This window comes from Ischnura elegans, chromosome 11 (genome assembly GCF_921293095.1).
Source record: "Ischnura elegans chromosome 11, ioIscEleg1.1, whole genome shotgun sequence".
Lineage (NCBI taxonomy): Eukaryota > Metazoa > Arthropoda > Insecta > Odonata > Coenagrionidae > Ischnura > Ischnura elegans.
The window spans coordinates 75,885,804-75,902,612 of NC_060256.1; the positions used below are offsets into that span (position 1 = coordinate 75,885,804).

The 16,809-nt window shown below is 36.1% G+C and overlaps 1 protein-coding gene across 2 annotated transcripts in view; it reads left to right on the forward strand.

Annotated features, from left to right (window-relative positions):
• Positions 1–16,809, forward strand: part of LOC124167746 (protein doublesex-like) — a 296,228-nt gene that overhangs the window by 136,483 nt on the left and 142,936 nt on the right. For both annotated transcript variants that reach the window (XM_046545757.1, XM_046545758.1), the window contains one exon: positions 2,851–2,994. In XM_046545757.1, the coding sequence (XP_046401713.1) occupies positions 2,851–2,994 (144 nt within the window). The remainder of the gene's footprint in view (positions 1–2,850; positions 2,995–16,809) is intronic.

Sequence of the window (16,809 nt, forward strand, 5' to 3'; positions counted from 1 at the left end):
GATTCTTATTCAATTCCCACATTACTTTATGTTTTCCATTAAATTTGGATAAATGCTCGGACAACATGCTGATCATTCATTTTAGTGTGTATCTATAGTGTCTTATTCACCCTTCACCAGGTATTCTGGGAAAATTTTAACGTAAGCACGAAGATTCCAAGTTTCTTATTTCATTCTCCTACTTATTATATTTGGTTATATTTACGGGAAGAAAATGTAATCCATATAAATTGGCTGTATAAATTTGGTACTGTTTAAATTTAGTCATTTTATTAATTTCCGTATAATTATTTTATTAATATTTTCTTCTTTTTTGCTTGCGGTTTAGTATGTGGATGCAAATCAAATTGTTTTTATTTTGATCTTTTGCACGATACATAATTCACTCAAAATTAAGGAAAAAATAAATTCCAAGAATATCTGGGCAGAGATGATTAGCTCTAGAAGCATCTCCAAACCAATGCGCAGCACCACTGTTCTTATCCTAAGAGATATCCGCTGGCGTAAAAAGACAATTACAGAAGAAGTTCCCTTGGGGGACGAAGGCAGCCTGTCCGTAAAACAAGTCTCACGATTTAGGCGGGTGCTGTTAATCTTTGTGCATTCGTGAACCTTACGTACATTCTATTGTTTTATTTTCAAACTGCAAAGAGTTTGGTGCGGATAATGGAGATACGAAAGTAATGAATAATCTCCTTGATGCGTAAAGATAATACTAATTGGTTGATCGCGTCTTGACCTTTTAAGGCCAAGGGACAAACATGTCCCAAATTTTCGAAATGCTCTCAAAATTAAATGAGAAGTTGAATGATTGTAGGAGTTGGTTTTATTGAATAATTGGCTATTGGCTTCTAGTTTTAAATTCTTTTAGTGAAATCCTTTTGGTATCGTTGTTTCCACATGGTTAAGAACTTTTACTTGAAATGCTGTTTACGAAGTGGAAATTTGATAGTTAACACTAGGAACACCGGACTTGACACCCCTCCTAGAACTACCGAATGGAGTCATTTTGACTCCTGCCTTATACTTGTTTATTTTTAAAGTTTATATCCGCTCAATTGTATTAGGCTCAACTATGTGGAAATTAATACACGAAAATGAAATGGAGACTTCGTTCATTTCCACAGATTTATTTTGGCGGTACGACATGTTTCGACAAAAGAGTACTTGATAATGACCTCGTTGGTCGAAACATGTCGTACCGCCAAAATAAATCTGTGGAAATGAACAAAGTCTCCTTTTCATTTTCGTTTATATCCGCTGTTATTGATACATTGCTTTAGTTTATCATTTTTGTTTAAAATTGAAATATTTCAGTCGTGGTTTTTAACAGAATATGATTTTTTAATGCGAGGTTCGACAGTATTGCTTTGAAATTCTTTTTTCTGACGTGTTATATTGTTTTAATGGGATTATCACTGAGGAATTGGATAAAAAATCAAAACATTAACCCTTCACCATATTTATTATCATGTTTAAACAAAAAATATTACGTAAGGTACATGGAAGGTGGGAAGATTATTTAATAAAATAAAAAGGATTTTTATTGCAATTGGTACCTCCTCTCTCTGGTAGCCAAAGGTAAATTTTGATAAATAAGTTCTATTTTTTCTAAAGCTATTTTTATCGCAAAGCGTTATTTTATGTCAAAATCACGGAATTTCAGGTCAGATCAGAGAATTATAAATTTCAAGGAGTCGAAATGACTCCATAGGTAGTTCTAGTGTTAATGACAAATCAATGAGATGGTCAATAATAACAGGACTTTCGGTTCATATTTTATGTGTACTTGGCCTGTGGAATTAGTGCGCAAAACTCAGAACTTGTGCTTTAGTTTTCACAAAATTAGTGTTTTTATGTCATGTGACACATATGTCCCTATAAGGGAGCGAGAATTGGTATTATTTCACCTCCCAAACTGTATCTTAGAAACAATTAGAGATTCATATAAATGGTTTTGAAATCTACACATTAATATTAGGCTATAAACGTATGTTGCTACATAATCTTAAGGCTGCAATCTTTATGGACCTTAACAGTTTGCGTGCCATGGACGTAATGTTACGTCCTGTTAATCTTTTTGAAGATTGCCATGGACGTAATATTACGTCTTTCTATTCCAATGACTTTGTTTGCGAGAAGGCGTAATATTTCGCCCGTGGTACTTTTCCAGTTTACTGCTTAGTGGCTTTATAATTTCAAAATTTAACTGCTTGATGGAGAAAGAGTTCTTTTAATGTCTTGAGGAAGAAAAGTTCTCTGTAGCTACCGGCACCCTTATCTCAGCCTACTTAGTGTGAAAATTCTTTGGAGGAAAGAACTGTTCGTTGCGGGTGCAGTGACCTTTTTTGCCATCCAGGATTTATAATGCTTTGCTTGGAACAATGCTTTTTAATGACCTCCACGCTTTAAATAGTTAAAATTTAGCGTAATAAAAAATTATTATGCATGTTATGGCGGTGCATCATGTGTTGTGACTTTTTTTATTAAAAAAAAACAGTAGGTTTTCATTGTTAAATTATATATTTAAAAATTAGCAATAAATGTTATTCAACTCATTCATAAAGACGAGCAAAGTCCATTTTTTCTGAAATACACATCGATATAAATATATTTTTGATGCTAATGTTAAAAAAATTGCGAATTAAGTAAAAATTACCGGATTTTTCAGTATGGCTTTAAAATTAGCGGCCAGCTCTCAAAGTGTTAAAGGGCTAATAATAACTGAAGTGCGGTCTATATAGATGTATTTTTTTCTATTGAAATGCCTCAGAAAGTTTTATTGAAAAATTGATTTTATGAAACATGTTTTCACTGCACAGTATTGACTAGTGTGTTCCTTCTTTTCAGGTGAAAACATGAATTTCGTCAAAGATGCCATAGTGGCATTGCTCCAAATGTTCCGATTACCTGTGGAAACCCTTCCTCTCATCTACGCAATTCTGCAAAATGCAAGGTGTGACGTGAAGGAAGCTACACACCAAATACAAGATGGTGGGTATCGAATTTCACGACTGCCTTTGGTGGCCGTGAAGTAATAGTTCAGTGTGAAATTTGGTGATGGAATGAAAATGATGAAATTGGTGTAGCTCCGTTTTTTGGAGTCAATTTTCTTGTGATGAAAGCCATTCAAGACCTGGAAAGTCTTGAGTAAGTTTCATTTGATTATGAAAGGCTAAAGCGATTCAATTATTTTGGTGATTTTTAAGTGAAAAAAATCGCTATAAGTATTTAAATGCCATCCCGGTATCGGGAATTCAATATCCATTGCACTTATCGCAAAAATGCGTGAAGCATTATATGAATAAGAGGAGGTATTTTCCTATGCATGAAGGAGGGCATAATTACGTGATTTTTTGTGATATAAGTGATATATTGAAACTGAATTTGAACCAAGACTGAAATTTGACTGTGCAAAGCTTAAGAAAAATACCAATTCTCACGATAATTCTGGAAATGGAAATCTTAATTGGCAGATACATGACGGAAAGTGTCTCTCTGAAGAAGATCACATCTTTCTATCGGCAAGCAGAAACTGGATTGCTCATTTGCAAATCTGAATACGAAATGGTAAGGTTAATATTCACTAGCAAGAAAAAATAAAAAGTGTATCGTCATCTTAAGATGAAAACAATGACAGAAATCTGCATGAGTAAAAAAGGATCACTTGGAAGGTAAATAAGAAAAGAAATACGCAAGAGTAATAATAATCGCTGGAAGTGAAGGCAAAAATACAAGTGAAGAAAATGAAGAAGAGAGAGCAAAATATATTGACAAAGCTGTGGAAATTATAATGAAATGACTTATTTCGATGCCAAAAGTCATTCAAATGATCGTTTTACCGTTGGTTGTGGAACTTGTAAAACTGGAAATGTCATTTATGCTATAGAGGAGTGATTAAAATAGTACCCAGGTGTTTCATTATTTAGTGGTTTCGTTTTAGTATTCAGTGGGGATTCCTAAAATGTGTTCTTAATGAAATTCGTGTGATAATAACCTAATGTGTGTGTGATAAGAACCTAATGTGACGTGAATCTCGTCTAATTTTTTAAAGTTTGGAACTGTCGGAACAAGAATTGATAAATTCTTCAAGAAGTGATTAATTAGTGTTAAAGGAAATCCTATGTGTACGTAAATACTGGATGCAATTGATAAAATTCATAATATAAAAGGGACTATAAATTAAATGCCTTGGGGGAGAAATGAAAGCAATGAATAATGAAAACAAGAACAACCCAAAGTATATGATTACAGAGAATGGATGTTATTACAGTGATTGAAGCAATTAACATTGGGTGGCTTCAGTAAGTACTACGGATCAACATTATACAGAGTGACAAAAGTATCCTGCAGATTAAAAGGGACCATGTAGCCACGTTCTAAACGTTTGGTACTTGGTATTACTGAACAGTGGAATTTTCACCAAAAATTTGAACCAAGTGGACAAATTAAGATACGAAATGTTTGAAGAATTTCTCCCATCACTGGCCTTATGTATCCGCTGCAAATAATAATTTTTCCTTTGGAACAAATACCGTGACTGGAAACCCAGTATCAAGTAATTTAGTGATAATTCTAAGGTATTTCTATGGTCGTGGCGAAGAATATTGAATGGCTCATTTCATAATGACTTTGAAAAATTATGAAAAAAGCAGCATCCTGGTGCGGTACATGGTGCAACCAAGGAATATATAAATAATGATGCAACGGTAATGGTGACGACGACTGTGACTTGGCTTCACTAAAGTGGCCAGGAATCAAGCAAGATCTTACGAGAATCTGCCATTTTTCAGTTGTGTTATATGTGCCTCGACCGCTAAGAAAATATTACATCCAGTAATCAAGGAATTTTTGGACTTTTTTTGTTATTTAATTTGAAGCTGAGGGGGTTAAAATTATCCCTTTTGTGAATTTATAACGGTGAATTTCTGTTGCGGAGGAAAAAGTCTACTGATGATATTTATCACCGTGTTGCCACATCTTTGCTGCGTCTGGAGAGAAATAAGAGCAATTGTGAGATTGACCGCCGTTATGAACTTAATTTCTTTGATCGGAGTCATTTTTATATTTTGGAAATGCAATGTGCATCAAGATAACCTCGGAAATCAGTGTGTGGTATTCTATGATTTCATGAGAAGAATTATTCTTGACAGTAGTCAAATGTCTTTTCGTTTTTTATTCTTTTGAATGGATGGATATTCTGGATAATTCTCCTGTTTCGCCAAGTAAACAGACTTCCTTTTTCATTTTCATAGATATGTTTGGACAGTGATAAATTTCTATCCAGTTAAAAAAAAGTGGTGATAGCATTTAAAAATCAGTCCCTCATCATTAGTTTTGTTAAATGAGAGGACATTACAGCGAGTGCAAAATGACAGAAAACTGTGAAAATAATGCAAAATAAAAATGTGATTTCCATTCTGCTCGCGTGAGATGACGAGCTTGATCTCTCCTCTTCATGGAAGTGGCAGTGTACTCGGCAGTGCTTTGAAATTCATAAGAATTAAATAAATTAAAATAATGGCCAAGTTACCATAACAGCGCCCATTTTGAATACATATAATGGCATGAAGTGAGTGAAAAAGTGTATGATATGTAATTCTCAACGTGCATAAAACTAATGATAACGACTAATCGATAATTTCATCAGTTATTGAAATGAGAAAACGTCTGCTGTGGATAACAATATATAAATGCATTGATATATCTATGTGATGAAATGCCACATTCACCCTACCATACCGCCAGTTGTCTGATCAAAATATATTCCACTAGTCTTAAAAACTAGTCTTGACAAAAAAGTGTGATAAATCCATCATGTGCTGTCATTCCTGGAATGAAAACCTTCAATTGATGGAATCGTAAAAAACTGAGAGGAATATAAATATGTTAGGGTAGTTTTTTCTTTATTATCCTTGATTTTGAATGTGAAGTTTGAAATATGAAAAATGCTTTCCCAGCAAAAATGAATACTCTTTATCGTAACATTGACAGACGAGAATTGCAGTCAGCTCATCTCGGAAATGGGATTATTTGTATTGTGGATAAAAAAGTGTTTTTTTGGTGTACCAGGAAGGTAAACTTGGAACAACAGTGGATCAACATAACCATCGGATGTGTGCAAAAATTGTGCCTGGATCAACATTGTGAAATTTGCATTGAACTTCATGCTGAGTTCAACCTTTTACAGTTTATCTAACCTATCTTGGAAAAGCATTCCACCAAAAGAGAGACCTGCTTACAGCGGGAAACTTAAATATGGAAGTAAAGAAACAATTTATAAGAACCTACATCTGGAGTATGCTCCTATACGGAAGTGAGGCATGGACAATGACCGCAGCGGAGAAAGCAAGGATAGAGGCCTTTGAAATGTGGTGCTACAGAAGAATGATGAAAATCAAATGGACGGACCGAGTTAGTAACGAGGAAGTCCTAAGAAGGGTAGGAGAGAAGAGAAGCCTCGTGAAAACCTTAATAAGAAGACGGAACAACCTTATAGGCCACATCTTGAGACATGATGGCCTGATGAAGACAATCGTCGAAGGACAAGTGGAAGGCAAGAATGGAAAAGGAAGACCCCGAACAAAATATATGGAACAAGTAAAGAGAGATGTGAAGGAGAAGAAATACGTAGGTGTGAAAAGATTAGCTGATAGGAGAACTGAGCGGAGAGCTGCGTCAAACCAATCCTAGGATTGTTGACCAGTGATGATGATGATGATCTTGGAAAAGCCACACTGCGAAAGGAAATGAAATTGAAAGCAACTGTGCAATCCCATGTGACCAACTATGAGCAAACCTTATCTAGGTAAAGTGATAATGCGACGTATATTGGGCCTCTAATAAGGAAAAAATATAACCAAGGATTAAGAGGAAGCTTTTACAATAACATATAGAAATAATTGAAAACTTCGGTCATGGCTGTGGTTATTATTTATTTTTATATTATTCCATTGTTTTTTCTTAGTGTATTACAAAATATCTGATGCCAAAAATCTTTGAATTTTCTGGCATAAATTGTGAGGTAAGTGAAAAGTGCTATCTTGAAGCGAACCAAAGTGTACCTTCATATTTCTCATATTTGGAATTGTATACTCAAATATTTTTTGTGAGTATGGTGGCATTGAAATAATATTTCTTTCGAGTGGTAATGTTTGACACGATATATGAGCGACAAAAGGTGAAATGAAAATTGGTATCGATATCATGATGAAAGAATAGAATAATAATCAAATTTTTGGAGACCTAACTACGCAAAGATTGATATGGCACATTGCAATAAATCTTTGAAGATCGCAGCGGAATATTTATGTAAATAGAGTGAAAAAATCTTACAAAAAATATTTTTTCTGTGGGTGAGTTACGTGTTTGCTGCATAATGAGTTTTATAGTCAGCAAAGTTTACCCTCAGTAAGGGCAATAGTATTATTCCTGTATCAGTCACGTAATGGCTAAATTGATCTGGAAAGATCCATGAGGAATCAACGTAATGAGCTTTAAAAATGTGCTGGTTGGATAAATACCATTCTAACGTTGAGGTTATATTAATTTACTTACCATCGGTATCATTTGAAAATATCCAATTGATTCTCGCGAAGAGGAGACCTTATCTCTTTGGTGGTGGTTCTAGTTCGTGACAGTTATACAGAATTTTAAATGGATGCAGTTGCTTACACTGAAATAATGAATTGTGAAAGAGTATCAAAGGTTGGGAAAGCCATAAAAGTTATGCCATGTATGAACGCTCCATATGGAGCTATGGAAAATTTAAGATATCTGATCGTTTTGCTCATCAATGAAAACGGATACCGCATTCGCTATGGGATGTGATTGAACTGGCGCAGATCCGGATCAGCTTCACTCAATTCACCTCCCGCTGAAACGGTAAGCTCATCTTTTCAAGTCACTCTTTCAATGGGTGATAATCATGATAACCTTTTAGTCGTTCAAATGGGAGAAGATTTTAATGTTACATTTTATTAAAAATATAATTGTTTTCATTTAATTTTGAATATAAATTGGGTACTAATATTTTTCTTTCCTAATTGTCTTTCACAAATTTATAACATAATGTTAACCATTTCTATTCGTAAGTGATTGATTTATTGGTAGAATATGCTTTTATATCGTTAACCGTGATTTGAATTATCGTTTCAAAGTGTTTTATTGTCTACATTTAACATGGTTATATATATATGTGTGTGTTGTCACTGGGGTATTATTATTTTGGGCATGTATTTTTCAGAAAGAATCGTTTTGGATTTAAAAATTATGGATCCAGCTTTATAGAATTAAAACTGTTCGCCTTAGTTTTCTTTATTTAGAGTAATGAGACTGACTGGGAAAACTTACATATCAGTATAACCGCAAACATTATGTTATAAATTTTTTCGTTTTGGCCATTATTTTCTGCTGGGGCCATTTTAAGAGTGAAATTTCTCTCTTTTCACCATTTACAACGTATCGATATTTTTCTCTAGATATCGTGCGGATCAATGCGTTAAAAATTCATTATATCTAGTATATAACCTACATTTGCTTACATTGCTAATTTTACTTTCATGATTCGTATGTCACATTTCATCTATACAACATGCATAACATTTTACCTCATACTTTGGGTAGAGAAGTTACCCTTCCGAGCTTCAATGAAGACCAGTATAGCTAAATATATTTGGCGTTTATTGCTCCTAATCGTACTTATTAGCGCGATGAAATTATAGCACCCTTTGGATAAGGATAGATAAATAATGCGTATTTAATATACAATCAAATTTTAGCCTACGTTCCACTAAAGTTGGCGAGATATTGCAGAACGGCATTCCGGGTAGAGTAAAGTGAAAGCTATTGGTTTTTTACTATCCACAATTTATTAATGCCTTGACTAGACTAGACCTGATGATGAAGTAAAAGTTTTGAAACTTATGTAGTGGAGACATTATTTATCTGTGGGCAATACAAAAAAACTATTAATTTTAAACTAGGATATCATGTTCTACCTCTCTCAGATGGATACAATTACGACAGGCTAACCATTGGTTAACAGTCAGGATTGTAGTATCATAACTGACACAGTAGACCATATTTTAAACTATTTTAACTTTCTAGATTTTCGCTCCTTTTTATATTGATCTCACATTTATGTATAAAAGGAGGGTCGGCCAACATTTTCTCACGAAAGGTGTGTTCAATTCAGGTACCAAAATAATTTCATCGGTAGCCACCGGCATTTTCAAGTTTTATTGCCAGTATTATTAAGCCCCAGTAGTTCGTCGGGGTCTCAGGAAAGTGTAAAGGGACCGCGAGGAGATAGCTGTTGCTAAATTTGTGTTCCAGAGGTTTTAAACAGTATGCGTGGAAGGTAATGATTACTCGTTCGCTCTGGTGATCTTCCGTGAGATAACTTGCTGGAGGACTTATTTTTTGGAGCAGTAAAATTATACCGCGTTGGAATAGAAGCCTTTGCAATGAAGAGAAAGTTTACATAATGCTCGCGTGTGTGCCATCTCATAATAATTAGCTTTTGTGTTTCCGATTCAGACAGCAATAGCTTCACCTGCGCGTCAACCCTTTCTGGCCTCAAAATTATTTCGATCCGCCCAATAGGGTGGTTTCCTATTATTTTTTTATTGCCTAAATCGAAAGATTATTACTCCTGGAGTACGTATTTCACGCTTTCAGATTTTTAAATGACGATATCTATTTTTCGCGATTAAATGAAAAGTGAAAAAATTTCAAGCGCGCGAAAACGCGACGCGTAAGTAGGAATGATGGGAAAAATTCCGTGCGACGCATTTCTGGTTCCCCCTCCCGCCTTGTGAGGTGACCTTGATCGAGGCTCTGAGCGCTGATAGGACGCAGGATGCTAGCGGGTAGCTGAGTACCTCGCTGGCTGGTAGCGCTTGGCTTAAAAAAGGTTTATTAATACCTTATCAAACGAAGAAACCTTTCCGACCTTAGCCAGTTTTAATAGGTGATTATTAAGACATGTTTCCCTGAGCTCTGTGCCTCATGCATGCATTGGTAACCTCAGACGATGTATAACTCCTATCCTCTCGTGTAGAAACTAGGTCCCTGTGACGTCACGTGGAGTGGAATCGCATGGGCTCCAATCTGGCCTTTTTCAAATGAGGATAAAATTTGACCCTTGCCATTCGTCTAAACCAGTATTTCAAAAACCAAATAATTTGTGTATTATGAATACACTAATGGTGGGTAACGAATCGCAATCAATGCCTTTCGTTTTCTTTGATGAAGGAAACTACCCTATTGAGACACCTTTATACCATTCGCGGCGTTTGGTCGTTATCTCTTTATATCAGGGATGGCAAGTGAAACTAAACAAAAATGTTTCTTTTTGACCCAGGGCAAAATGAAAGTACAAGGCATGGGTTTAGTTTTGTTCCCGCACGAAATGAAAATTACCAAGCAGTTCAGTTTTGACCAAGGACGAAACTGTACTCCCGGGAACGAAACTAAATTAATCGAAACTCCTCAATTCATAAGTTTCGATCCCAGAAGTTGAGTGTAGGTGATTAGAGAGAACAGTTACTACCCCTTACGCTTTACATTGTGTAGAGAGGTTAAAAATCGAATTGACATTTTGCGTTCACCGTTCTCCTGTTTGTGGTAAAAATATGAGTGGCCCATGCATTTAATGGCCAAACCTCTATTTCATTCAACCATATTTCATACTCGGTGTGTGAATCGAAACTAAACTGTTCGAAGGTAAAGTACGTGGTCCCTCCGGTGCGAAAAATTATGTTTCATTTCGTCGTAGAGTTTTAGTTTAGTTTCGATTCGAATTAGTTTTGACTCCAATATTGTTTCGACCCCGAGTTAAACTCCCCAGTTTTTAATTCATTTCGTTTCGTTTCTAGTTTTCGCTCCCGGAAACCAAGCTAATGAAATTTTAGTGGTTTTGACTTTCGTTTCCATTCATTTGCCATCCTTGCTTTGCACGAGTGTGTCCAATACTCAGGAAAACTGGGAAAAACTGGAATATTCAGGGAATTTCGGTGTTCTGGAGAAACTTGGGAAAATTCGTTGAATTCGCAACTTTTTCATAAAAATCTGTTTTTGACATATGTAATTTCCGGCTATTGTGCCCATTGTGTTATATTCTTGCCACGCACCCAATACTAATTGACGTAAATTATGGTTTATATTCTTACGTTACGCTCCCAGAAATTTAAATTCCTTTTAAATAATGCGTATCCTCCAACGACTTGCCTTCCAAGAATTTTGCAATAGAGGTATCCTTTTGTAACCAATATATTTATAGTTAACATTTGGAAAAAATAAGGAGCGCATTGTTTTTTGCCACTATTTACACTTATATGGTGGTTAATTAAAAGAAAAAATACCACTCATTTTGTGGTATTTCGAATGTATTATGAGAGTATTTTGAGATTCAAAAGTGATCTTATGGGCACCAGTATACTTCCACTTCGAATCTTCCTTCCCAATTGTGCGAGTTAAGAAAAAAGTTGCGTGATTTCCTATGCATTGAAACGATCGCAGTTTTTGAGGTTCTTCTCAAGATAGCTGAGTGCGCAATCATCTTGGCCATGATGACTAGCTACAGGAGGCGACAGTTCGTCTCTTGTAGGCTTCATTTTTGTTGACACTTCGGGCGTATTTTAATCGTTTTTCAAAAATGTCCGCAGCACAGAAATGAGGTGAGAGGGATGGATTTATTTTCAATTTCGACTGCAGGGTATTTAGAATAGAGAGGAATAGCATTGAAAAGTTACGGTTTAGAATTGTTCAAATCATCGATTATGGCCATCAAAATCAAGAAGAATGAATATTAATTTCATCACAAGAATTTTCATTTGGCATAATGTACTAACTCATTATTAACTTTGTGGTATTCCATTATAATTTTTATGGACACTTTCCTATTACTGATACCACTACTTTTTTACATGTCGCGACCCGGGTTTAAATGAGTTATCATCAAATTACGCCTGGAGGTGATGATGACTCATCGAAAAACGGGTTGCGTTGTGTAAAAAAAAGTAGAGGTGTAAGCAGTGGCGCCGACTCCATGGGGCTTGAGGGGGCCCGTGCCCCCTCAAAAATTCGTTGTGGGTGTGAGGAAAAAATGTGTAAGGCTTTTCGATTTTCCCCTGAGTGTCCAGATATCGAGATTGTAGTTATAAGGGTTCTAATGTTGATCATACGAGTCTTCTAAAATGCTTAAAAAACTTAAAACACACTACTTATAAAATTTCCCGGGGAAAGATCCCCGGTTTGGGCCCCCCCAATATTTTTTGTAAGTCGGCGTCCCTGGGTGTAAGTAATTGTTAAATATCCAAGAAAGCTTAAAAAAATGATATGCCTAGAAATACATTTCACATCATTTTGTCATTAAAAGTTTAGCTCTAAGCAGAAGCAGTCATTGTACGTCGAAACTAAGCAATATTTTAAAGTTATTAATTTATTTCTGCGAGGCTTTGGGGGATCTATCCTCTCGTCCCATCCCCATATTTAAGCCACTGGCATGTAGCATATAACGTTTTTTTTATTTTCTCTTCAATGCACTTACAAATATTGGTTATTACTCTTTAAAAATAAACTCGGGAGCAAAGAGACAACCGTACGCCACAACTATTACAATCCAACTCCCCTACACACTAGTGATGGGTCGATCATGAACGATTCGTTCAAAAAGATTGAATCACTAGGTGAATCAAATGACTCATGATTCATTTCGTTAAACAAGTCGATCATCAATCACTCCGACTTCCGGTTTCATATCAATCATTCCGGTTTCCGGTTTATTTCAAAATTTGGAACGATTGGTGCTTGATCTCTTTTCGACAGGGAAGAAATAGTTGAGAGAAAATTAAATACTATGTTATAAAGAACTGAATACTTGTGTAATCTTTTTCTTACATGTTTTCCAGCAGTTACCAGTATTAATAATACAAATACACGCAAAAGGAAAATATTAAGATGACTCTTGTGGGAGAACGTTAAGAAGTAGAAGTTAATGCTGTTAACATTTTATTGTGCCGTTCATAAAATTATCCTGCAGATCAGATTCATGCATAGTGTGTGGTGTATTTTGTGTTATATTTTGAGGTATATAGTAAGAAATTATTCTATTAGTGTTGATAAACTGGCAGTTTTGCCTTCTCAAATATTTTCATGACTCTACTTCCTTCATTTTTGCAATCTAATTTAACTATCTAGGAATTCACAATCAAAATAGTATATGAATGATAATATGGATAGTAATCAGCGTTACCAATGCTCTTCGCAGATGAGGCAGTATTTATTCGATTATTCAAAGCGATTTATTACATCCATTGATTGAGTCTTTTCGATCTTGATTCCTTTTGAGTCTTTTCGATCATGATTCCTTTGAGTCTTTTCGATCTTGATTCATTTGAGCCTTTTCGATCTTGATTCCTTTGAGTCTTTTCGATCATAATGATTGAATCAATTGATTGAATCATTTATGTGACTCAAGTCAAGATGATTGAATCACTAAAATGATCGACTTTGCCCATCACTACTACACACCATCCCGCGCCGTCAAAAACAATCTCCCCACTCCCCTCTGCTGCTCATTATTGTCCGCTTCATTGTCCTCCTCCCATCAATCGTCACATCCAATCCAAAACAACTCAAAATTAAGTGTTACAAGCACATTAAATTTATACAATCTTTAACTGGAGTGGGTGGTAGGGTGAGTGGAGGAGGAGAAGATGGGAAAACCTGAAATAGAAAGTGAAGGGAATAGGGAGGAGAGAGGAAGGCGATGCCTGGAAAAACTGGAAAAGAGGTCGTTGGGGCTAGTAAGTATCCATTATTACGAGAGGCGTTTTGTGGGGGAAGGGAGTCAAGCCGATTCTTACACAATCTCACATGGGGGTGTCACATATCAAATAAAAAGACCGCATTTCTTAAAAGATTTTGTTTAACCCTATGACTCAACACCGCACATAACTACGATGTTGAGTCATAGGGTTAAACAAAAAGTTTTGAAATTGCGTGATTTCGCCAAAATTAAAAGTGCTACGATCGGTCTGAAATATTTTGACGTATCAAGTGGTCTCAATTAAAAAAATGACAATTTTGTAAAAAAATCGATTATTTTGACTCCCAAACGCTCCATAGAAGTATAGGCACACAGGCTGTTATAAAAACTGTAATAGATAGAAAATTTAGTGTTCCGACAATTTTTATCAGGGTTTTCGGACTATTTTTTCGGAGGGAGGATATTTTATGACTTTTTTTCGTATCTCGTCTCGTTCATTTGTTTTGAATCAGTCGGTCAGTCAGTTAGTGGGGATAGGGGGGGTCCTGGCAAGCATCACGTCCTTTTTTTAAGCAAGAAGCAGTGTAAAATGTGATTCCATCTTAACTAATCTTAAATAAAAATAATTTAATTTTTTTTGTAATTCCAACGCAATGAAGTATAATTTAACGTAATCCAACGCAATGAAGTATAATTTAACGTATTTACACTGAAAATACGCATTTTGAACAATCTCAGGTGGGATAATAAGGTGGAGTCAAGTTATATCTCACGATATCTCACTAAGGGGGGGTCCAATAATCGCCAAAATCATGTCTCATAATTAATTCCCTAAGCATATGCTTAATTTAATGATACCGGAACTAGCCACGGTGATAACTTCACGGTGTCATCCTCAATGTACAAATTGTACGAAAATTCCTCAGAGAAAAAAAATCATTCGCCTTGACCGAGGATCGAATCTGGGCCCTCAGATTTCCGGTGGAGAGCTTTTTTCACTGTGAGGAATGACGCCTCGGTAACTTATCTGGCAAACACTCGACCAGAAATCGGAATATGTGGGGTCGTATCCCGGTCAAGTCAAATGGTTTTTTATTTTAGAAGGACGATTTTTTACAGTACCAAAAGATAACGGGTCATCCTTTTATTACATGAGGCGTTTTAGGGGGGTTTCAAGCCGATTCTCCCCCTTTCTCACGTGGGAGGCAGAGGGGGGGGGGGGGGCTGCCTAGAATCGCGTATTGTTTTCCGCTAGAAACATTGTAAAATGTGATTCATGACGATACATGACGATCCATACGGTCATAGTAAATCTTAAATCCTAGTCTTATCTTAAATGAAAATGATTAAACAATTTTAAAAAATAAATTCAACGCAATGAAGTATTATTTTACTTATTTACACTGAAAATACGCATTTTGAACAATCTCACGTGAGATGAGAGGGAGGGGGCGGGGATCGAGCCCAACCTCACGACATTTCGCAAAGGGGGGAGGGTGGGTCCAAAAATCGGCAATAGCACCTTACGTGATTAATGGACACCAAGGTAGGAAGCACGAGAAAAGGAGGGGTTTTTGGTGCTAACAAATTCTCCACAGAAAAATTCAAACACCCGCTTAGCGGTCTTCCTAGATCGAGTTTTACGCGCTCGGAAAAATATCTTCGGTTTTTCACACCCTTATCTCGTAACAAGTGTGAATAAGGATTGAGAGACGTAGTTAATCGCGTTCACATTCATATTTGTTGTTGCTACGATCTTACCTTCGACCAATGTCATATCTTATATCTCCCATCTTACTTCTCCCCAACCGATTCTTTCCGATGCATCGGAGACCTTCGCTCGTGGAGGTACGTACCAAGCCAACCCTTTCATGCACAGCTGCATCCGTCTCCGTCATTACTGCCAATTTTATTGCACCCCCACGGTTTTTGTTCGTTGCGAGGAGTACATGAGTTCTGGGAACGGTCGTAAAAATTCACTGCAAGTACGTAGCAGTCGAAGTTGGGGGTTCTGTGGCCTTTCAAGATGGTGGGTGGCTAAGGTGAAGGTGAAAAGGGATAGGAAGATTTTGATGGAATGAGGTTGGATAAAAGTAGAGTTGTGTGCTAGCTGCATCAACTGTCGGGGGCGGCGTCTACGTGGTTTTTTTCCGCGGCGTGATGTAAATTTACGCGCTAATTTTATATATTTTATATAAAATCCCTTTGTTATTTGTCATCTCGGTCGAGTCAAATTTTGCACTTCGATTTTAACCCCCTTTCCGAATAGCCATCGAGCAGAAATCTTATGGGTAACTCAAAACCACATGACAATGCAATATTCTAACGTTATTATGATTATTTTTATGATTTTAACTGTATTTCGATTGTCATTCAGAATTTGAAATTAAATATGGAGTTTTATTTAAAAAAATGGCCACCAGAATCCGATGGCGGCGCTTCCATCATGCAAAGGAACTATATTGAATGAGGTATGACAACAATTTTTTTACATCCAATTTCATCGAGAAATTGATCGAACCAATATTTGCTACGCTTTAAAGGAGCTAATACAAAAAGTGGATAAAAGGGGGACATATACCATGTATATTTTTGAAAAGTCAAATTCTTCATGACTCGTGTACATACGAACAATTTCACGCTGAAAATTTGTTGCAATAGTCACTTTAAACTCTATATTCCCTTTTGTGTTGCAAGTAATACTTACTAAAACTATACACGTGTAAAAATTTCACTGACTACTGTCTAAATTAAGCAGATGGATGGATAAATAATATGTATTTCTCTAGATCAGGGGTTCCCAAACTGGGGGGCGCGCTCCCCTGGGGGGGCGTGAAGAAAGTCCAGGGGGGGCGTGACACCCAAATGAAATAGGTAAATAAAAAAATTACAAAAATAATTTTTCCTCAGATCTTTGTAATAAATTCTTTCTAAGTTTTCATAATTGTATTCTTTCTATTCTGCGTTACCACATTCAACAGTGAACAAAAAAATCTACCTACTCACCGTATCAAGTAGGCACATACTTGTACGAG